General features: G+C 44.7%; 1 protein-coding gene across 11 annotated transcripts in view; it reads right to left on the bottom strand.

The window, feature by feature from the left end:
- Nucleotides 1-5989: 5989 nt before the first annotated feature.
- SIPA1L1 (signal induced proliferation associated 1 like 1) overlaps nucleotides 5990-22926 on the bottom strand; it is a 433967-nt gene continuing 417030 nt past the window's right edge. For 7 of the 11 annotated variants that reach the window (XM_030812823.1, XM_030812833.1, XM_030812849.1 and 4 more), the window contains 6 exons: nucleotides 22353-22518; nucleotides 16889-17135; nucleotides 13372-13518; nucleotides 11761-11875; nucleotides 8868-8952; nucleotides 5992-8177 (listed from right to left, as the gene is read on the bottom strand). In XM_030812823.1, the coding sequence (XP_030668683.1) occupies nucleotides 8034-8177; nucleotides 8868-8952; nucleotides 11761-11875; nucleotides 13372-13518; nucleotides 16889-17135; nucleotides 22353-22518 (904 nt within the window). In that variant the 3' untranslated portion in view covers nucleotides 5992-8033. Of the gene's footprint in view, nucleotides 8178-8867; nucleotides 8953-11760; nucleotides 11876-13371; nucleotides 13519-16888; nucleotides 17136-22352; nucleotides 22519-22926 lie in introns of all 11 variants that reach the window. The other 4 variants (XM_030812861.1, XM_030812855.1, XM_030812862.1 and 1 more) reach the window with 2 other exon arrangements.

Genomic DNA, 22926 nt, shown 5'->3' with positions numbered 1-22926 from the left:
TCCTCTGAGCCCTGTGGCCTTAGGGTACACTTTTGTTGTCTTTCCTGTTCCCTAACCCCTATCCCATTTACAACCCTGTGCCAATGATGCTGCTATCTAGATCTCTTAGGCAAAGCTCCATGCAACCAGGCCACGCAGGGGACTGATAGGTTGAGACCAGTAAGAGTGAGAAAATACAGATTAAATATTGGTTCTAGAATCAGAGGGCTGTGTTTGAATCCCAGCTCTGCCATTCACCAGCTATTTTACTGCAAACAAATTATTTAACCTCTCTAGGACTCTGTTGATTGTTCTGTAAAATGGGGACATTAATAGCACCCATCTCACAGGGCTATTGTGAGGACTCAAAGGGATAATGCACACAAAGTGACCGTCTCCTTAATACATGTTAGATATGATTATATTATGGTGGAAAAGGGGCTAGAAGCCATGATAAATAAGGAAAAGTAGAGGAAATAGAGAATTTTTATCCTGGGGAAGACATAACATTGGGAAGACCTGACATTTTCTAAAAAATTAGTGGTTATAATCTGGGAAGAGAAACTATTTGTTTGTATAACTTGAAGTGATAGGACTGGAAGTAGTTGTAAAAATTAAAGGGAGGTCAGGCATGGTGGCTTACACCTGTAATCTCAGCACTTTGGGAGGCCAGGGCAGGAGGATGGCTTGAGCCCAGGAGTTTAAGGTCACAGTGAACCATGATCACACCACTGCACTCCAGCCTGGGCCACAGAGAGACCCTGTCTCAAATACAAACATTAAAGGGAAATGGATTTCTCCTGAATAAAAGGAAGGACTTAAAAGAGAAGTTGAAAGATCAAGTGTGCAGCCTCAGGAAGTAGAGAGTTCCCCATCACTGGTGTAACCAAAGACAGGTGGCTGAACATGTGGCGGGACAGTGAAGCAGAGCTTGGAACCTGGGCTGGGAGATAGAATATATAAACTTTAAAGATCCTTTCCATCTTGATTCTGTGTTTCGTGGTTCTAAGTTTATTTAAAGACAGCAAGTGTCCACTAAAGAAAGGTGAAGAGATAAGTTCTTTGCAAAGTGATTCTTTTTTTTTTGAGACGGAGTCTTTCTCTGTCCCCCAGGCTGGAGTGCAGTGGTGCAATCTCGGCTCACTGCAAGCTCCGCCTCCCGGGTTCACGCCATTCTCCTGCCTCAGCCTCCCAAGTAGCTGGGACTACAGGCGCCCGCCACCACGCCTGGCTAATTTTTTGTATTTTTAGTAGAGATGGGGTTTCACCATTGTTAGCCAGGATGGTCTCAATCTTCTGACCTTGTGATCCACCTGCCTCGGCTTCCCAAAGTGCTGGGATTACAGGCGTGAGCCACCGCGCCTGGTCTGCAAAGTGATTCTTAAAGCTGGTTTTCACTTCAAGCTCAGGACACCACCCAATCACCATTGATCAACTACCTTGGAGACAAAACCTGTTCCCTATAACTTGCATTCACTGTTCCCTATTTTGCCAAGATCAAGGCCAGTTTGTCTTTTTTTTTTTTTTTTTTTTTTTTTTTTTTTCTGAGATGGAGTCTCACTCTGTCACCTAGGCTGGAGTGCAGCGGCACCATCTCAGCTCACTGCAACCTCTGCCTCCTGTGTTCAAGCAATTCTCTGCCTCAGCCTCCTAAGTAGCTCGTATTACAGGCGCCCACCACCATGCACAGCTAATTTTTTTGGTATTTTTTAGTAGAGGTGGGGTTTCACCATCTTGGCCAGGCTGGTCTTGAACTCCTGACCTTGTAATCTGCCCGCCTCGGTCTCCAAAAGTGCTGGAATTACAGGTGTGAGCCACCGTGCTTGGCCACCAGTTTGTCTTTCACACCATGGTTTTTCAAATCCTTAGTGGGCAGTGAGTCCACACCCCTGCTCTCCGAGATGCACCAGGTCTTGTCTTTCTTTAAGTAGAATTGCTTGTTGGCAGTGCCTGTCAATGAAGTCCTCACTCCCACTCCAGCTAGCACTGTTTATATTAAGCTAGGCAGCATTTATGGCGCATGTTTTAATAGGCCTAGCCTCATTAATTTGAAATGTACCTACATTGGGATGAGTTTATCTTTCTACTAAAAAAAAAAGAGTTTGCTAAGCATATTTATTGTCTTAAGATTACAGAGCAATGTTTAAGTTTCTTATGAGAAGTAACTGTTTCAAATACCCTTAAGCTTGTTAAAAAAATTACTAGGCCCCTTACAAATCCGTCCTACCTTTTCACTGAGACAAGTGACTAAAGGACGACCTCCTAGCAACTTTATTAGTAATTTATTGTTTGCTCTTTGAATTGGCATAAAATTCCCTTCTTAAATGTATTTCACTCCCAGGAACACAGGGTAGGTGAGGGTGGGTGGGCCTATGATGGGGATGTGGTTTGGGGAAGGAAATGGCTTCCTTGGGTTTGGTGTTGGGATTCAGAGGACACCATCTCAAATGCCTTCTTACTAGGCAAGTTACCTAGATGTGTGCAGTGAGCTGGGAGCACTTAAGGCAATATGGAGTGGGAGCATCAGTGGCAAAATAGAGAAACCATCCCCTCCCAAGCAGTTTATACTTTTGCAAAAGAGTTGGATTTTATTGGCAGATAGCCATTTTGTGATGCTTTTTTTTAAATGCTGAATTACAGTCTTGCACAGGAGATATGACTGGGTGAGCTTATTAGAGATTCGGGGGTGCACTAACAAGATCTAATGTATAGGGAGTTTGGGCCACTTAAAAGGACTCGGCACTTTGGGTAAGAAAAATGAATCAGAGATGCATCAACAGAACATATGATGAGATTTTGAAGGAATACATTTACATGAAGATAGGCAGCAAGGTACCCAGAGCTTAGGGTATTTAGTCTAGGAGACCATTCAGGTTGAAAATGGCTCATGAGAGATACAAACGGAAGGATAAAATGAGCTGCATGTGTTTAAAGGTGGGGCTGTGCCTGGCAGGGGAGCTGATTAAGAGGCATAATGAGATGTGCTAATTTAGAGTGAGTAATGGAAGGAACTTTGGGAGATGCCTGTTCACAGGACTGAAGGCAAGTGGGACTGAAAGGGTATAATGAGCGGTGTAATGAGAGAAGGGAAGGTGGAACGCTCTCTTGGGTCTCAGGTGTGATGACTCAGACACACAGAGGCAAGACAGAAGGAGATGTCTGATTTGAAAGGGTGGAGGACCAGAAGGGCATAATCTGACAAGGTGCAAGGGAGCACAATGCTGGCAGGCTCAAGAGAGGAAGGGGATCCGCAGAGAGGAGCAATAGAGGGGGCCAGGTACCAGGAATGAAAACCCCAAGGTGGTAATTATCTTCTCAGAAAAGACAGCCGTGCCTTGGAGTGTTTGAGCCACAGTTTTGTAAAGGATGCAGAGGACCCGCAACTCCTTCCTTCTGTCTTTTCTTTGGACAATAGCAGAGAAAACAGGCGATTGTGCAACATGGGCCCTGAAGTGAAGATTTCTGAACCATGTGGGACAGGGATGAGGGCAATTGTGAAACGTGCTTTTCTTGTAACTTTGAGGTTTCATACGATCTTGGAGACTGGGTGAGTAGGCTGGGCTGGTTGTGGAAGTCAATGACTTGAATTTAACATTCTCAGCCTGGAACCAAGTGTCCCCATCTCTGTCCCCCGCCAACCCCACCTCACCCCACATCCCCTGTGGGTACAACACTGCGGGCCTGGCTCCGGGGCTCTGCACCTGCCACCCCAGGCCCTGCTTTCCTCAGCAGCTCTGCCATCCCAAGTTGTCAACTGCTCTGAGAGCGCCAAGGTCACCCCCTTGCTAACCTGGTGTCTAGTCTCATATAATTAATGGTGGTAAAGGAATTCTAGCTCCATCTAGGTAACACAAGAATTTAAAATAGTCAAGTTTCATGCACAGGGGGCTCTGAATCACCATTTTAGTAAAAAAGGAAAATAAAATTCTTTCATCTAACTGAATTTTCGAGTTACAATTTAAGCCTGTTTCCCTCTGCAAGGTAGTCTGTGGACGGCTAACTTGTCAACATAATACTCAGTTATCTGGACACGGTAAGTGCTTCATACCTTAGTTTCTATTTCTTTTAATGCTGGCGCCTATGGCTATTCTCCTGTTAATCCTATTCTTCTAAAGCATAACCTGGGAACTTGTAGAAAATTTAAATATTTTCTACTTAATACCTGCACAATCACTGATCCTGGGGGTGCAGCCACGTGACCTGTGTTTTGACAAACTCTGCAGGTGATTCAGATGCAAGCTCAAGTTTGAGTCGCTGTTCTAAAGTTTATAGCAAAGGGTTAAAAGCACCGACCAATATTAAGCAAAGTGGACGAGCTCATTCTGACTCTTCCGTCCCTTAAGCAATTCTGCTTAAGGAAAGACATGACCTGGTGCTTGTCGGGGAGTAAGGGAGTAGGGCTATAGACTCACTGCTAAGGATTTGAAAAACTCTACTATGAATACATCAGGACTCTGTTCTGGAAAAACAACATAAAAGCATGAACGTATTAGAGATATAGGACAAAGGAAGCCACTCGATGTTTACTGAGTGTGTACGATTTGCCAGTCACTGCCTTTACATTTCTGGTTCTGTTTAATTCTTAAAACATGAGGCTTTAACTACTTTACCAGATTAGGAAACCATGCTCGGAGATTAGCTAATTTTCCTAAGAACGCAGATGGTAGTAATGGATGGGATTTAAGTCCCAGTCGAAGTCAAATATCTTTTTCTCAAAAGATGATGCCTATGGAAGGGTCATTAGTGACAAAATTCATACATAGAAAAAGTATCCAACATTACTGTGGCATCTTCATTCTTTTAAAATCACACAGGACACAGGTCATATTTAACATTACCCAAGTCTTTTTTTTTTTTTGAGACAGGGTCTCTGTTGCCTATGCTGGAGTGCAGTAGGGCAATCCCAGCTCGCTGCAGCCTCGACCTCCTGGGCTCAATCTATCCTTCCACCTCAGGTAGCTGGGACTACAGGTATGTGCCACCATGCTCAGCTAATTTTATCTTTTGCAGAGATGAGGTCTCACTATGTTGCCCAGGCTAGTCTTGAACTCTTGGCTCAGGTAATCCTCCTGACTTGGCCTCCCAAAATGTTAGGATTACAGGTGTGAGCCCTCACACCCAGCCAGTCTTCACTGGGTGTTCCTGACCCATGTGTGCCATCTTGCAGTTTAATATCCACTTTGTTTTTTCTGGGGAAAAAGCACCTCACACTTACTCAAACATTGCACAGTGAGACAGACCGAAAAAATCTGGGTTCAGATCATCATTTTACATTTAACTAGAGGCAAACAGTATAAGTTTGCTGGGCCTGTTTTCTTTGCCCTTGGACTATCGTTCTTATCCCCACCTAAGGAGTTAGTAACCCAACCCAGCTTATCACCGTCACCCGACCTGGAGCGCAAGCAACTGGCCTTCCCAGTCAGCTCATGGATGAAGATCTTCCACCAATGCAGGCCCAACAGCACCTTCTCCCAGGAGCTCCCAACCCATGTGCCAAGCCCTACAGAAATAACATATAAGCCCTCCGAACCATGTAGGAATCATGTTCTAAACAGACCTTTTTAGCTAGTTAATCAGAATATTTTGTGGCATCCATTCTTATGCTAGTCCAAGAACTCTGGAATCTGTAGAACTGTTGAACCAAATAAAAGGAAGAAACTCTACTGTCAGTACTCAATTAGCTGCGCTGCTGGAGAGGAACAGTGACGTGGTGGATTAAAACAAAATTGGTTCGGTTTGACTTTGGAATGCACTGATTTTTTTTTCAGTTGATTAACTTTTCTAATTATATTTTGCACAGCCTAATATTAACAGGCATTTGTATTCCCTGGGCACACAGCATCTGACATTGAGAGCTGGGAGATGCAGCCCAAAAATGTGCTGGTCTCAGAGAATAACAATGTTATGAAAAATCCATGCATGGATAATGAAGAGGAAGCTAATTATGAAGTGCCCTGCAAATATTAAATCATAAGCAGAGAAGGCAAAATAGTAATTCTCTATCGACATGTGGACAGAGTAAAAAAGTTTATTAACATTCTGAGAAGGACAGAAATTTTCAAGAATCATCATTAGTGTTAACAAAGCTTGATGAAAAAATTCGGATGCAAGAAGGGTCAATGAGTTATTGGGTGGTCTTTCAAATAAGCAAACCTCAAGCAATAATACCAAAGCGTTTTAAAAGAGCGTTTAAAATGAATTTTATTCTTTGAATTTTACAAGTAGTCTTTAGAGGCTTCAAACAAGAACTCTGTTGCAAAACTCTAATAAATAGCTTGCCCCAAGTCCCCAAACAAAATGTAAAACAAAATGAGAACTAAACTCAGAAGGATAAGCAAGACTTCAGAATGCTTGGATGTTAGCAATATTTCTCATTTACAAAGAGATATCAGGCAATGTACAATCTCCTTCATACAAGTCAAAGAGAGAAAGAGACAGACAATTGAAATCTTTACAAAGCACTCCGAAATCTTCCTATTTCCATGATAGAAATGTCACCAGAAAAAAAAAATCCCATGGAGAAATCACAAGAATGAAACTGTAGCATAAAAATCTGGTAGTGAATGTAGCGGGGAGAAGAGAGGAAAATCCATCCTGTTTCTTTCAGGGATGGAGAGAGGAAGGAATTGAGATTACTTGGGGGAGGGAACTTCCAATCAGATGCTGCTAGAGTGCTGAATGTTCCCTTAGACCAGAGTTGCCACTGAAAGGGCAGAGGGGTCGGTTTAGTGACAGTTATGAAGGCAACAAAGGGGTCTCCTCAGGTCAGTCAACACTGGCCAGCCCCATGTCTCTGTGCTCTACAGCAGCCTTGGAAGAGTGACCCAGGGGCCCGAAGCAGCCTGCATCACAAGACAGGAAAAATAGCACATCAATAATTTCTGCAGCAGAATCCTTTGGATGGCCATGAAAGAATGCAGAAAATGCCGTGCTGAAATTTCACACTGGGACATGCAGATTTCAAAAGCCCATTCTACTATCACAGTCATTGTTCCTAACAAGCAAGGATTAAAATTCACAATTAAACATTCACTGTTAGCTTCTCCTAGTTACAAATACTGGTGAAGTCTTGCTCTGGAGAGAAAGATTAATTTAGAGATATGGTCATTTTGAGCAAGCTAAAAAAACCAATTGTGCCACATTTTTATCTTTAAAACTCTTTAAAACAACGTATACTTTTGACCAAAATGCATTCAAAATGCAGACAGGTAAGGTTTTACTTTGGGGGAATTCTGAAATCAATTAATGTTTGGAGCCAGGAAGCTGTAAGAGAGATTGATTCCAATTTAGTGGGGGCTCAATCAAGCCAAACAAAAAAGAGTCCTGCAGCACAAGTGGGACCATCTTCCTGGGGAAAGGGAGAAGCAGGAAATGACCTCACAATGCAGGACTGAGAAGGGGTGTGGCCTGCAGGCACTGTCAGAGCTGCTCTGGTTTACTGACTGTCTGTTAAATATTTAACTCCGGTCCTGCTGATCTCTGGAGGACAGGTACAAACAGCACTAGCTCATGCACGAGTCATTCAAGGGAGGTAGGCATTTTCTCAAAGCCAACTCCCTCTCCAGGCATTGTAAGGAAGAAGGTAAGGAAATATCCCTCTCTACTCCCCAAACAAGTTATAAAAACATCCTTTTTCTAGGAATAATGACATCTGTTAGAATAACAAGGGAAAGCTTGGGTTACCTGAAGTTGATAAGAAAGCTGATGGGAATAGAGGCCGATGGGCCGGGGGCACCCTGGTCCAAGGCCCAGTTTCTTCTTAAATACATAACAGATAAAGATATTGTGCAAAAAAATAAAGACATTCACATTTTAGCAGTTAAACTTTTATTTTACTGTTTAAAATTTTTATTTACTTTTTTTGTTTTTCTTTTCTACAAAAGGCAGGTGATGATTGTTGATCTGCAACTATTGTGTTGTGCACTCCCCGAAAGGGGGCAGAGGAGGAAGCCGGGGAAGGTGCTCTGAGGATGCTTTCTACCGAGGGAATAAGGGCTGCAGGACACTTGCTGGAGGGAGTGTCCGGGCCCTTCTCCTGTCCTCCTCAGCCTTCCCTAGCTCATGTCTATGGTGTTGAAGACCCATTCCGTGAACTTCTTCAGCTTGTCCGAGGCGTTCTGGGACTCCTCCTGTAGCCTCAGGTTGTCCTCTCGCAGGTGCTGCACCTCCGCCTGAAGGTGGGCTTTGTCTTCTTTTTCCTGGGAGGCAGAGTGAAGTAGAAAAGCTAAGAGGTGTTGGCCCCACCTTGCCCAGCTCTTCTGAGTAGTAGCTATGGACCTGTTTTGATCTTTTGTCCATTTCTATTCTTCGTTCCTCCAAACACCTGTCTAAACGGACTGGTATCAGGTGCTAAGACACTCTAAGCTCGGGGAGCAGGGCTTCTAGAGAGATTCGACACTGCAGGATTAGCTGTAAGTAATCCTGGAATGTAAGTACATTAATGTGTATTTTAACGTCCTTGTTAGTCAGGATTGTCTTAAATTTTGGACAATTGTGTTGGTGGCTGATGTCTTGATATAGTCAAGGCCACCCAAAAAACAAAATATTCAGTTCTTTTGGTGCAAAAGCCCCAATAACACCGACTACATGGGGGTCTGGGCTACTGACACATTACACAAGGAGTGGGGAGGCTGGAAGAGGACCCAGATGGGGCTGGCTGAGGTTGAAAGCCTTTTACAAATTATTGAACAGTTTTTCTGTACACCGGACGCCGAACGCCTCCTCACGCTGTGTGTTCCGGTGGCAACTGACATCCCTGCAGCCCCAAACACGTGCAGGCACCGGGAAGACACCCACGTCTTATTTCACCACGCTACTTAAAAAGGGCTCTCATGGTTCAAGGGCAGTTTGTACAGACTGGACAATTTGCTTTGAGAGTACATGTTTACCTTCTTCAAATCTTCCCGAAGCATCTTCAGCATACCTTCCAGCTGGTCCACTTTAGAAGCCAGAGTGGGAGAGGAGTCTTTACTGCTGGGAACAAGAAACAAAAGACCATGTTGGCAGGGGCCTCCATGGCTGGGATTTTTTTTTTTTTACTCTGAGGAAGCTGTATTTATAAAATGGTTTTCAATGTCAAATTACTCAGTATGGCGACCCAATGGGTATTTTTACTTTAAAAAAGAAAACGGCAATCTTAAAAAAAGGTAATAAAAGCTTGAATTGCAGCCAATCAATAGCTTCCTTTGTTAAAGATGCTGCATCCTCATGACTAAAGAATGAAGCACAATAGTGAAAATGGTCTCTTTGGCAGCACAAATACTTTCTGGCAGATATAACTGTCAAACAGTAAAATGATTCCCAGGGAGGCTCTGGGATCTCTCTAGTGGGCTTTGACAGAGGAGTTACTCCCCTGTGCGTGGGAAGGAAGCTGGGGAGCTGATGTGATAGGCAGGTTGTCTCTGGTCCCCAAGTGTGTGGTCTTAGCTACTCATGCAATTGCAGCTAAGGTATCATGCCTACATCTTCAACCACTGGTCTAAGTATCTTGTTAGCCTAGGCTTAATGTCTTAAATTCTGTCCCAGTCTGATCAAAAAACCATTTTCTTCTCATTTTTCCATGTTTTGTTTATGGCATGCTAATCATGCCATGCTAGTGGAGTACCGAAAGAAATGTGAGCTGGGGTACGGCAGGCCAGCCAGCGAGCCAGACAGACGGCATGGCTGGGCACGCTCACCCTGAGGGTCCTATGGCTGAGGAACTAACCACTTTTCTTGCCACAGTCTCCTCTGCCTGAGTTCAAGCTGCTAAATTTTCCTGATTCCTAGCCAATCAGGGGCACACCACAGAGAACCCGAAGTCTTCCATTGGGAAAACATGCAGAGCTTCTTCCCAGCACCAACAGGAAAGAGCTAAGTGACTCTGAATTTTCTAGGTCATGGAGTAAAAGGTATTCTTTACTTTAAAAATAAAGGTTCAAGTTAGAATTCCTGACCTCAAACGAATTGTGTTGATGTCTTCTGCTAATCCTGTCTACAAGAGGCCCCAGAAGGCAAAACCCACCGTGGTGTAGAGTGTGGCAAGGCTGTGAGCTGATGGAGTGACCATGACCTCCAAACTCTAAGGCAGGAAGGCCAATGAAAAGCTGACAATGAATGGGTTTGAAAAAGGACATGGTCAGCTGCAGTCCGTAACTGCATAGTATGGTACGACACGCTGGTCCGATTTTGGGTGGGCTGAAGGCCACAGATGTGGTAGAAAAGGGGCGGTGCTGGACAGACACAACGAGGCTGGGGCCAGGCAGCAGTGGTGTCCTTCGCAAAGCCACTACAGCTCATCGGGACTGCAGCAACACTCAGGAGCATTCTGTCTATTCACCTCCATTTCCATTTGTTCAGTCCACGCTGACCCAAGAAAAGAGCCTGTCATCACCCTCATCTGCTGATTTTTTTAATAATCCTTTCTCAGGAAAACAGTCTTGGCTCACTCAGACTTCTCTTTGTGGAGGCTCCTTCCTAACAAGGCACATTTGGGGCTCGCTTCTGGGATACGTATTTTTAAAGTTCTCAGCAGTCAGCCTGATTGCTGCTCTCCTCACCCCAGCAGTGCCAGAGGTAAGTGCGGCCTCTCTCCTACACTCATAACAAATGATCCCCTATTCTTGTGCCTTCTCATTGAGAGCGAGAAGTACTCAATGGCAAGCCCCAGTTTATCTGTGCCATTTACTTCAATTGCCTTTCCTGTTACTGTCCGTTTCTGACCAAGTTTTACAGATACCTGGAGTTTTAATCACCCTTGAAAAGTTTTTTCCTTTTTCTTTTTTTTTCTTTTTTTTTTTTGAGACGGAGTCTCGCTCTGTCGCCCAGGCTGGAGTACAGTGGTGCGATCTCGGCTCACTGCAACCTCCGCCTCCTGGGTTCAAGTGATTCTTATGCACTGGCTACCCAAGTAGCTAGGACTACAGGTGTGCACCACCATGCCCAGATAATTTTTTGTATTTTTAGTAGAGACAGGGTTTCAGCATGTTGCACAGGCTGGTTTCAAACTCCTGAGCTCAGGCAATCTGCCCGCCTTGGCCTCCCAAAGTGCTGAAATCACAGGGATGAGCCACCGCTCCCAGCCTCAAAGGGTTTTAAGGGAAGAGATTTCAAATGAATGAAATTATTCTGCAACAAGAAGTGCTTACTAAATGTTCCACACCTGACTGATGGGATGCTTTAACATACAGAAATTAGCACACATAAATCTAGCAACCTCACCATTTTGAACCTAAGGGGAAAACAGAAAAGTCGGTCTCTGCATAAACAGAAGTTGTAAAGTCCCTGCTCCTGACTCAGAAGCCCTTAGGACCTCAGTTATTGCCTACTTTTCACCTTCATACCATCTTAACCATCCTGGTGATTTAGCTTTCCAACACATGGACGTGCAGCAGCACACTGGGAGCCACTAGGACTCAGCAAGCGCATATATAAGCATGACCATCAGCGACACTGTGGAAGAGACTGAAAACCCAGACTGCAGGACTACACAGCACAGAGCACGGGGATACTTAGAGCAAATGGTCTCTCCTACCTGCCCCAACTGGCCCTGAGGGCATAAATGTATTATGACATTAAATAATAATGAATATTCATCATTATGGCCATATAAGTCAAGAATAGTTTAATTATGTCTACAGTATTCAGTTACAAAGCGTTCTGACTAAAATGTAAAGTGTCTAGCCCTGCAGTGATGAGCTTCACTCAGCTGCTCCATGTGGCTTCCATCTCTTCTCCCCATAGATGCAGTCACTGGCAGGTGTGACACAAGGTGCAGAGTGCTGCCCTCACATGGGGACCAACCTGCTGTAAGGCTTCATCTGGGCCAGAGCCTGGTCCTCCAGCTGATCACTGTTGGATGCAGCACTCAAGGGGCGATGGTTTTCATCACTAGCAGCAAAAAACGAGGCTCTCTGGACTGGAAAGGAGAGAAGAAACCATTTAGTACTCTGGAACCACATCCCTGGGGCCCTATCTATCAAAGTCAACAAGTGGTCTAGTTGGCAGTCATGTCTAGTATTTCCAGTGCAGGATGCACTGGAAATCTTATTTCCCAACACTCACAGGGAGAAATATGACTGTTTTAGATATAAGAGGATTGTAGCCATGTAATTTCCCTTTAAAAAACATTTGTGAGTCAATTTCTAGTCCCCCCTCTTCCCTGCTCATCACTGTAGCATTCTATGAAATGTTTCTGTGGAAACAGTCCTTGTGCCAAATTTCCAGACCAAGGCTTTCCACTCAGCAATGAAATAAATGCATTCGAGAGCTAGCATTATGCTTAAAACTTCTTGAAGTATGTTTTCCACAAGATTCCTGGACACTCTGGTTGGCTTTAACATAAATCCATGCCATCTGTGTTCCAAAACATACCAAGTTAAAATTTAAGCCAAGAAAACTAAATCAAATTTAAAATAATCTCCCATTAGAAACCAAAACTTCTACCATTTGTATATGAAGGAGATTAACCAACAAATTGAAAAATCAAGTTAGAACTGGGAATTTCCATCTGCTAAATAAACAGCATGAAGGTAAAAGGATTCGCTGCTGACCATTCCATGGTTGCCCGACTTACCAATTCTGTGGCCTAGTAAATTTCTCCCCAAAATTAAAACTTGACTAAACAGAAATTTTCAATTCTCCTAATTAAGAGCAACAACAACAACAAAAACAGAAAAAAAAAATCACCTGCTATAATTTTGTAAAGAATAAAAATTTTAGAAAGATCTTTAAACTTAGAAAAAAGTCAGTCTTCATTCAAAAAACAAAAAACAAAACAAAAAAACCCAGCTGACAATCTTATATCAACACATACATACTGCACTACGTTTTGTGTTTTCATTACAGCAGGCAAGATCAGCACCAGTCTGAGGACCTGCATTTAAGAACCGCCAGCCTAAAGCGAGCACACGGCCAGCAGGCTAGCAAGGAGACAATGCAGACAGACAACGTGCTACCGAGCACGGAGACGAGGGAGAACGGCAAAGGAGGCGCCCCACATTTGTCAGGATAGGCGCGTGGCCAAGCAGGGCAGGCACTGTGACATTTAGCAACAACGTCTTTGCGACGTGATGAAAGATCCTCTCTGGATACGTGTTCTTTTTATTCAAGGGACAGCTGGGATTCCTCTACCCACTGCCCTTCCCATATACGGAGGAGGTGAGGCATTCATGTTATGAATCCTGTGGAAGAAACACCAGGTGGCATCTGATTACATAAAACATGTGCGTAAGTGTCCAGCTTAGGGTCTGGTCCCTACTGAATGCTCAGTAACTGGTAGCTCATCTGGTGAGGCACATATGTTGTGAGTGTGTCCAGAGAAGTAGAGTGGATGGAGACTGCTCACTCCGCCGGCACCCCGCAGGGTAGCCCTGCAGGATCGTGGGCTGTCCTGTGTGGATTCAGTGGACTTACCCTCGTAGGCTTTGGCAGCATCTACCAGGTTGGACCAATCCAAGTCTGCAGCAGTGTCAGGCAGGGGCATCAGGCCAGGGTCGGGCATAGGCTGCCTGCGGGTCTCCTGGATGTCAGTGAGGGAGCTGTCCGAGGCCGAGAACTCTCCTGCAGGAAGGGAGGAGGAATGAGATGCTTCTTGTGCCTGTGGGAGAGTCACTCAAAACTTACCTCTTTCCTGTTACAACAGATTGTAAGCCATTTGCGACTGTTATCAATGTCCAGGTTAGCAGGCTGTTAGTGGCTATTCTAAAGCTGACTTGAAATAGGAATGGGCTTCCCCTCTAGTCTGTCTTCATTTTTTCACAACCTCCCATCATCTCCCTTCCAGCAGTGACTCATGGCAAAGTTAGTTTTGCATGGAGGCACTAAGTCTGCTTTTGTGAGAGCTGTCTGTCCCCAACAGGGCCTGGGCAGCACTAGCATCTGCTTTCCTGCACAGAGTCAAGAGATTTGGGCCAGGAAGAAGAGGCCTACTTCAAAAGGGAGCTGGATTTTGGAGCCAGACCAGGGATGTTTCTTCCTATTAGAGGGGACAATAGGGCTTTTTTTTTATTTTATTTTTTGAGACATAGTCTCACTCTATAGCCCAGGCTGGAGTGCAGTGGCACAATCTAGGCTCATTGTAACCTCTGCCTCCCGGGTTCAAGCAATTCTCCTGCTTCAGCCTCCCAAGTAGCTAGGACTAAAGGTATGTGCCACCATGCCCAGCTAATTTTTGTATTTTTAGTAGAGACAGGGTTTCACTATGTTGGCCAGGCTGGTCTGGAACTCCTGACCTCGTAATCCGCCTGCCTCAGCCTCCCAAAGTGCTAGGATTACAGGCGTGAGCCATCACGCCCAGTTTAATAGGGTTTATTTTTATCTGGCCCGGGAGTGGTAAGGGACAGAAGGCCCATGCCTGCCCTGTCTGCTGTTCAAGGGCAGCCCGCCGGGTTCCATGGTCAAAGGTGTCCAAGGGGGTGTGAGGGGCAAATCAAGGGATGTGAGTGTGCTGGGTTACTCAGACAGAGCTAAGACAGGAAGGTGATTTTAGGGGTGGAACTGGCATTATTCTTCCCAAGGATGCAGTCATCACACGAGCTATTCTTTGGATCAATTTTCGGTTGCAGCAGTCTAACATCCCAAGCTCTTCCTAAGGGGACATTTTGTTGAATACAAATATTAAACCATTGTAACAACAAACTGACATATTAACAACTAAGCTCTGCTTAGCCTGGGGCAGGGAGGACCAGGCAGAGTGAGCTACCCTGAACACTGAAGGCAGCTCCTATTGCTCAGGTTCATGCAGGCAGATAACAAGAAGGGCGGGCTGCTGGGTTCCAGGGAAAATGTCACTCATGACATAGAAATGCCCTCAGTAGGCAGAAGCTGGGTGGAAGTGAGGGCAGAGCACACCACTCCATGAGAAGAAGCACCCTTGGAAGGTGACTGTGACACTCAGATCCATGCAAACACACAGCTAAAGCTAAATGCTCAGCTAGAATAATTAAGTGACTCCAGAAAGACCTGTTTGCCAGGAGTTAAAGAGTTTCATGTATTATGACAGCCCGGTAAGCCAGTGTATTAAGTGCTTTGTTTTCCCTTTCAAATTACAAACAGAACTTCTCTGAAGTACAGCTGCTGGTTATTACTGTGCTTAAAATTAGCAAAATTATGAGTAAATGGAAGTTAACAAATACTGCAAGATATTAAATGTTCAATTCTACTTAAACGTGCTCCCACCAAGGGTAAGGAGGAGGAACAGATAATTCTGTGTGTAACTCACAACCTTCTGCTCTTTTATCTCTGGGGCCCAAATTTCCATGTGGGGGATAAAAGAAGTCACTCTTCTTCATCCCCCAAACACATTTCAGTGGAAGTCACCAAGCAAGGCAGGGCTGAGGGATCAGCCCAATGAGGACTGCCTGGTAAGGAGGTGAAATCACTGCAGCTGCTATCTTATTCAGGAAAACAAGAAAAAGTGATGGGAAGGGGCTCAGAGAGGGCTGCCTGTCCCTGCCCTTCCATTGTGGACTCACATGGGGCCTTTAGTCCTAGGACTCCTCGTCTGGATAATGAACATGTGTGGGAGGCAGATTTCTGGGCTATTCTTTCAGAATGTAGGCTTCTACTACTCAGGGCCTACTCTGATATGACACATGCAGAGAAGACTTCACAAAGGGGTTACCTTTACACTGCAAAGGCAAAATTAAAAGTACGGAGAAATAAGAGAGCAATCAAAGTAAGGCAGGAATAATGGAATTCAGGGAAGAATGACCCCGATGTAGGGAGAGAAGGAGAGAAAAAGGTTAGGGGCAGGAGGTCACTACCAGAAGGCTTGTTCTGGAGTCTGATGATAAAAAGTGGTCCTTTCATGTACCAACCTTGGTTCATCGGAGGTGACTTCCTGGCACAAAGAGAACCCAGATTTAAGCTGCAGGTGGATGGGGGAGGGAGCAGGGGAAGCTGGCATGATCCTTGTGTGATGCCTGCCAGGGGCCAGCAGGGTGGGTGGGACTGTGCTGCTGAGCAGTGAGTAGGACGGAGACATGGAGGAACATTCATGAGCGTGGGCTGAGAGCTCAAAAATAAGGGAGCAAAAGCAAGAGATGTAAAGAAATTACTGTTCCAGAGAAGCAGCAGAAGGAAAAGAAACATGGGTATGAATGGACACCAGAGATATAAAACCTGCAGCAGAGTTCACAAAAGGAAAAAGGACAGAAGGGAGGAAGGGTGACAGCAGTGCATCCGGTTAATGATCAAGGACACTGGTTCCGTGACAGGCATCTGCTGTGCTGGGCCACAGCTATGAGGGGAGGTGTAGAGCCCTGGAATGGGGTAGGACAGAGACAGGAAAAAGGGAAAAACCAAATTTAAATCCTGAGTGCCAGAACATGGCCCTTAATAAAACTGGGATCTAGTTGGGTCACAAAGCAAACAAGGCATATGTGGACCAGGTGCAAGAACATGGAGGTACCCATTATCCACAAGCCTTTTCCTTATATAATGCTTGCCTGCTCACTGCATGAATAAATCAATGAGTCAACAAATGAGTGGTTGATACCACAGGCAATTTCCTTACAGCCTGGGAAAGAACGACAGCAATGGCAAGTCTGGGTTCTTACGGTGGCTACAGGAAGCAGTGGATACAACTCTGTAAGAAATAACTAATCTAGTGCTAGCCAAATTTGCTCAATCATAACAGCAGCTGGCATGGTTGCTAAGAATACCAATTCCCAGACTACTCTTTTGGAGATTCAAATTCAGGAGGTCTTGGGTCCAGTGTGGGAATCTGTTATTTCTAGCAAGCATCCCAGGTGACTATGGTGGTCTGGGATTACAGGAGAGAGAGGGCAAATGAGGAAGGGGTGGGTGAGCTGAGACCATCTGAGCATGGATACAGGACCCCTCTCTGAGCACATGAGTGGCAGCCACATCTGGGGACACTGACCATCATCAACAGGGCTGTCCAGGCTGCAGCTGAAAGACCACTTACCATGCAGCGATTTCATTCCTAAGGTGTAAGAAGGCCTCCTCAACGGGAGCGACTTGGGGAGAGAAGGGTACGTGCTACTGAAGAGGACGTCGTTGGGCAGGGCTTGGTCCAGAAGTGATGCCCTGGAGGTGAAAAAGTGCTCCCTCTGGCTACTGTAAATGCTCTCGTCCGACAGTGTTCTGTGCAAGGCCCGCCGTGAGGTGGGGGTGCTGGGGAAAGGAGACTGAGGAGAGGAGAGTGCGTGGAACTGAAAAACAGGATCGAGACAAAAGAAAGTCAATTTTCTGGTTCCGATCCCTGAGACCAAGGTTGGGGGAGGGTAGGATAACCAAGTTATTGCTCCAGACACACCCCCAGCAAGGAAGCTTCAGGGCCCATTGTCTATTTCTACATCCTCAAGGAGCTAACCCAAGAGTTCCTGGTCATTATTCCTCAGCTGGGCATGCTGCCTGCAGTCTATCAGTGCTCCCTATGTGATTCAGGTATGTGATTAAGTGGATCTATCAAGATCGTGTGTGGTTAAAAACAAGACTTTAGGATCAGACAAATGTGAGTTTTATTTGAATCCTGTATCTCTGACCAAATCATGCAATCTCTCTGAGCCTAATTCCTCGTTTGTACAACCGGAGCACAAAACCTCTCAGGATTACCACAGGGATTAAACAAAATGCTGGACTGAGCACAATGGCAGGTGTCAGTGGCATGAATGGTGTTATGGCCCCTAGGGGAAGAGAGAGCCACAGTGCCAGAAGGGTATCCTGACAAGCTTGTCAGATGATAACATGCTTGCTGGGCAACAAGGGTATTTGATCATCAAAATATTTTAAGTCACATAGCAGGTAGCTCTTGATTAACTACTAACTTACACCAACAGAACCTATCGAGGTAGATAAATTTCATGAGTTTTGGAGAAAATTCATATTTTGAAGATGCATTTCTATTCTTGAAATAAGAATAGGGTAGGCTGGGCGCGGTGGCTCGTGCCTGTAATCCCAGCACTTTGGGAGGCCGAGGTGGGTAGATCACTTGAGGTCAGGAGTTTGAGACCAGCCTGGCCAACATGGTGAAACTCCGTCTCTACTAAAAATGCAAAAATTACCCAGCCGTGGTGGTGCATGCCTGTAATCCCAGCTACTCAGGAGGCTGAGACAGGAGAAACACTTGAACCTGAGAGGCAGAGGTTGCCGTGAGCCATGACTGCGCCACTGCACTCCAGCCTGGGCAACAGAGTGAGACTCTGTCTCAAAAAATAAATAAGGAATAGGGAAGTCAGTTTTATAAATGACAAATAAGTATATATTTAAATACACATGACAAATAGTTCCAGATGTATCTCTTATTGACATCTTTTGCCTTTGTGACCAAATTTGATTTTGAGATTTTTTCTGCAAATAGCAAGCTTCTAAGTATCCCTTCACTGAGAACAGCAGATACCTTAAAAATAGCAACCTGAAAGGCAACAGAGCATTTGACTGAACAATAAAGTTATCCTTATTCAGTTCCTCTTAGGCCAGTGTCTGCCTCGATAGGGAAAATGATGTGGAGAACAGGTGAAGATGTGAGAAGGGTGTCACTGCTGGTTGAAAGCCACCCTGGGACTTCCCATGACACTTTGAAGGGGCAGAGAGAGAATGATTTAGCAAATGCTCCATTTAGTGGGCTGATTACAGACCCAGAAATACACAGTGGATACACAGGATCTAGAATGCTTCCGCTCAACAAGCCAGGGGTGAATCAGGTCCAGGCTACCCTCAATGTGGTATGCACAGCTGCTGCATAAATACCAAAAGATTATGAATCAAACACATTGTGAATACACCCAAGGTGTGACCAACTAGGTAAAAATTATGTTCACTTCAAAAATTCATGATGAATTAAATCCAAGGTACATATGTACTTGTCTAGAAACTAAATTGCTGTGATAAATGCTTTGAGAGAGAGATCTTGGAATGAAAGTGACAATTTCCCTTCTCTTTTTGTGGAGAAGAGTGAGCATTAGAGCCATTATATGGCTTGCTAACTGTAATTTTCTTAAAAAATAAAACCAGATTAAAAATAAAACCAAATAAAACATCTCCACCTGCAAGGTTCTAGGACTATCACATAAGGCTCCTGCCTGCCAGGTCAGATCTCAGATTTCTGTACAGAAAAACTGCTGCTAAATAGCTTTCAGCATCCCTGGTTTTAGTAAAGGGATTTCCTTTTCCAGTATCCCCACCCTGATGGTTTTACAGGTGTGAAATCCTCCGCCAATTCTAGTTTCAGCCTCTTTGGGAAATGTTAATATGCTTCAAGGCCATGAAGAGCTACCTTGAAGAGCTTAAGCAGTGTGCCCTATGAAAAGTTAAAACACCCTGCAATGAAGGGAGGCAGGGCAGGAAGCAGAGGAAGCAACCTACCCCGAAGGCATTCTGCTCATAAAAAGGTAGGAGATCCCAGCCTTGTCCAAGAATGTTGAGATGGCCCCTCACCCCATCCTCTTCAACTCCAGTCTTAAAGGTGTGCAGAACTATCTGCTTCCCAAGAGCTGCCCCTGCCTGCCTTGCAGGTTGTACCTGGGATTGCCCAGCAGTGCTGCCTGATGCTGCCAGCCCTTGGGAAAGAATCACTGTGGAGTGGGATGGCACTGGAAGTGGGATCAAACCTGGAAGGGATTTCAGAGGACACTCGAGAAGGGGGCTGGTTCTAACTTGTGCTCCAAGTAGGCCCTAAGGGTTCCTTATAGCACCACTGCTACGGAGAGGTTCAAGTGGGACCCAGGAGTCCAGACCATCCCATCCCTCCCATAAGAGAAACTCTACTGTCTGAATTCTATATAATGGGGTTCCATGTGTGATTTAAAAAAAAAAAAAAAAAAAAAAGGCTTCCTGAGCTTTAAGACTGGTTGGGCACCACTGATCTCCTCTGGTCCTCTATCTCACAGTTGAGGAACGGGGCCTGGAGAGGTGGCGTTTTGCTTCATGCCAGTCTCCTGTTCTCTCATTCTTTTCAGTGCCCCTGGCTATTAGTGACATGTGTCACCTGTACTCACAAGAAGCTCTTCGTAAATACTGGAGCCACACGAAGCCTCCTCCTTTGGTATATACCTGACAGCATTGGCGCTACTGTCTGTTCACTTGTCAGACTGTATGCCACTCTTGGGGAAAATAACGTTATCCCATCTCTGCTTGCCAGTGAGGTTTCTTAGAGTGCTGCAGCTCTGCCATTATTCTTGAGGTCCTTGCTCTGCTGACAAATGAGCCTGGGAGTGACCCTGCCACTCAATATTAACAAAAACTCATAGGTAGCACTGGCTATCCAGGAAAATCAATGTGGCACATGAGTGGCTTTGGAGTGTCACAGCCCAAAGCTGGCCATGACACCTAGTATACTGAAGTCTGAGGCAGTGGCTCCGAGCCTTGAGCCAGGAGTGGCCTGGAAGACCTCTCAAGGGCATGCCAGCCTTACTGACACAGCAGAGCCTCCATCATTCAGATGATGACTCTCAGAAGACAAAGGGAGCTACTAAGCTGAACTCATCTGAAACTAAACCTGCTCAAATAAGATGAAACTGGAGAGAGAAAATCTGAGCCTATTCCCAGTTCCTGCTTACAGCGCTTCTCACTGTGATGGTTTAGCCAGCAGAAGCACTTTCTTCACAGAGTCTCACAGTAATACAGTCACAACATAAAGAAAGCACACTCCTGTTTCAAATAGGAATGCTAAAGTAATTCATTTTGGAAATAAAAGCCAAGACCCGGAATAAGGACAAAATCAGACATTTGCCTTCAGTTATTTCTACTGCATAAGTAAATCAAAAGAATGAAGGCTCTGAGCTTGCCCCTTGCCATAAATGTTAAACTAGGAGTTGGAAGAAAAACTCCATTCAGGGCAGGTTTTATTTCCCTTTAACCTCAAAGGAAAAATCTGAAATAATCTTTATTTTGAAACTGGTACTTGAACATTTTAATATACCTCTTTAGGTTTTGATGGATAAAGAAAGAAGTTTCAAGCACTGTCTTTTGCAAGGTTGCTAAGGAAACCATTTGTGCCCTGAATGATGAGTCAGAACTGTTAAGTGCTGGCTTATGAGACGGAAATTAGAGAAATCAAGAATGGCTACATCTGTACAATGATTTATTAACATAAATCACGTTAACAAATCATTTATTTCTCGACAAAACTCTAAAGTGGTCCTTGGGGGTACATTCAGTTCCTACGAATGTTGATTTTTTAGGTTTAGGGGGTTTTCTGGCCTATGTGGGGAGATGCATGCACACGCACACATACGCTAGCATGGTGCTGGGGAAGCCTGAGGGCGACAGCCCCACACAGCTGCTCCACCCGCCATGCCTCTTGCACTCTGATCACAGTCTGAAGCTGGTGTGTGGTTTAGGACATATTCTAGCTTCCATTTCAATCAATTCAATTCTCAAAGTTATTCTTAAAGCTTTCTAGTCTCTTCAAATAGAGTACAAACCATCCACCTAAGAACTTAGAGAACAGAAGACTTCAAAGTTTGCAGCCATGACCTTTCTGGGGGTGCACTCCCTTCTCCTAGGAGACCCAGAAGACCTCAGACAGAAATACCTATACTTAGAGTGACATAAGTTCAGGCCCAGCTCAATAAACACCCATTCCAATCCCTGGGGGCGTGAGATTCCACACTTTATAGAACAAGAAAGGAGAGAGCCTTAAGTGAGCTTCCAAAGGCCCTACAAGCTGAGACGAGTACACAAACCTTTCCATGTGGTCACATAAAAGTCTGGACAACACAAAAACGTACATGCTGGACAAGTATTCAGGACTTGGTGCAGAGAGACTGGGTTTTAGAGAAGACATTTACAGTCTGGAATTCTGAGCATAAAACAGAAGGCTTTATGAAGTCAAGAGAGTTTGGAAAGTTCTGAAGGTATGTGGGTGGACTTAGATTGCTGGATTGAAGCAGCAGCTGTACATTTACTTTTGTGGGTGTGGCAGTGAGAGTGACTGTCTATCAGGCAGTTTCTCTGAGTGAAGAGAATACCATATATGGCCAGTAGGTTTGCTAGACAGGGTCAGGAGCAAATGGGGCCATTTCTGAGAAGAGGATGGCCCTCTGGACAGAAGACAGTAAAATCCTTATGGAAAACATTCTAGCTTTCCATAGGAGCCACAGGTGTCTCTGCATAGTTTCCAAGAAGTCATATCGCCTAAGTGATGTTCAGGGAATCATGCACTCTGAGCAGGATATAGTAGAAGAATAAACAGCTGTAGGGGTAGGACCAGGTTAACAGAAACCATGACTAATGAGATGTGGCTGCAGGGACAGAGCACTGTCAAACACTGTGGACCAGTCATCAGGGAAATGGGATGATAGCAGGAAGTGAGATTCAGTGAAGAGCAGCCAGTAACCCACACTTTCTGGAAAGTGTGACTATGGTTAACAGCCCCATCACGTCTGGCTTGCTTCTAATTGCCATCTACCGTGAGCTCTGTCTTGTACCTTAAAACTCTTCTGTGATTCAGGAGTTGGGCTTTCAAGATCAATTAGTTTCTTTAGATCTTCTTCAATGGTGGACTTGGAGGTTGGTTTAGGAGATGCCCGGAGGTCTCTGGTTGAGGCACGCAGCCTGGTGTGGGCTATTTCATTGCCATCGCTCTGATGACGCCTGGAAAAAAAGGGAAGAGATGACAGATACCAACTCAACAAGGTTGGCTCAAGGGCACGATGGGCTCTAAAGGATGTAAGTCAATATAAGTCAATAGAGGAATAATATGTGGAGAAACAGATAATTACTTCTGTTTATATGAGAATCTACTCATATAAACGCTTACTGAAGAAACAAAACCAATTTGAAACACAAAATAAAATCTGATAAGTCACTCTTTTAAATAAAATAATTATTAAATAATTTTGGCTTAGTTTTACTAAGCCAAAATTAGAAACAGATTTACTAAAAGACCACAGGGTATAAATCCAAAATGCAACCTTTGCACAAACGAAAACAAAATAATTGAATGAATCATTTAATTTTTTGCTGTACTACCTTGTCAAAAAGTCCTTTATTTTCAGGGGT

This window comes from Nomascus leucogenys, chromosome 1a (genome assembly GCF_006542625.1).
Source record: "Nomascus leucogenys isolate Asia chromosome 1a, Asia_NLE_v1, whole genome shotgun sequence".
In the NCBI taxonomy this organism is placed as follows: Eukaryota; Metazoa; Chordata; class Mammalia; order Primates; family Hylobatidae; genus Nomascus; species Nomascus leucogenys.
This window is presented reverse-complemented; position numbering and strand designations above follow the sequence as displayed.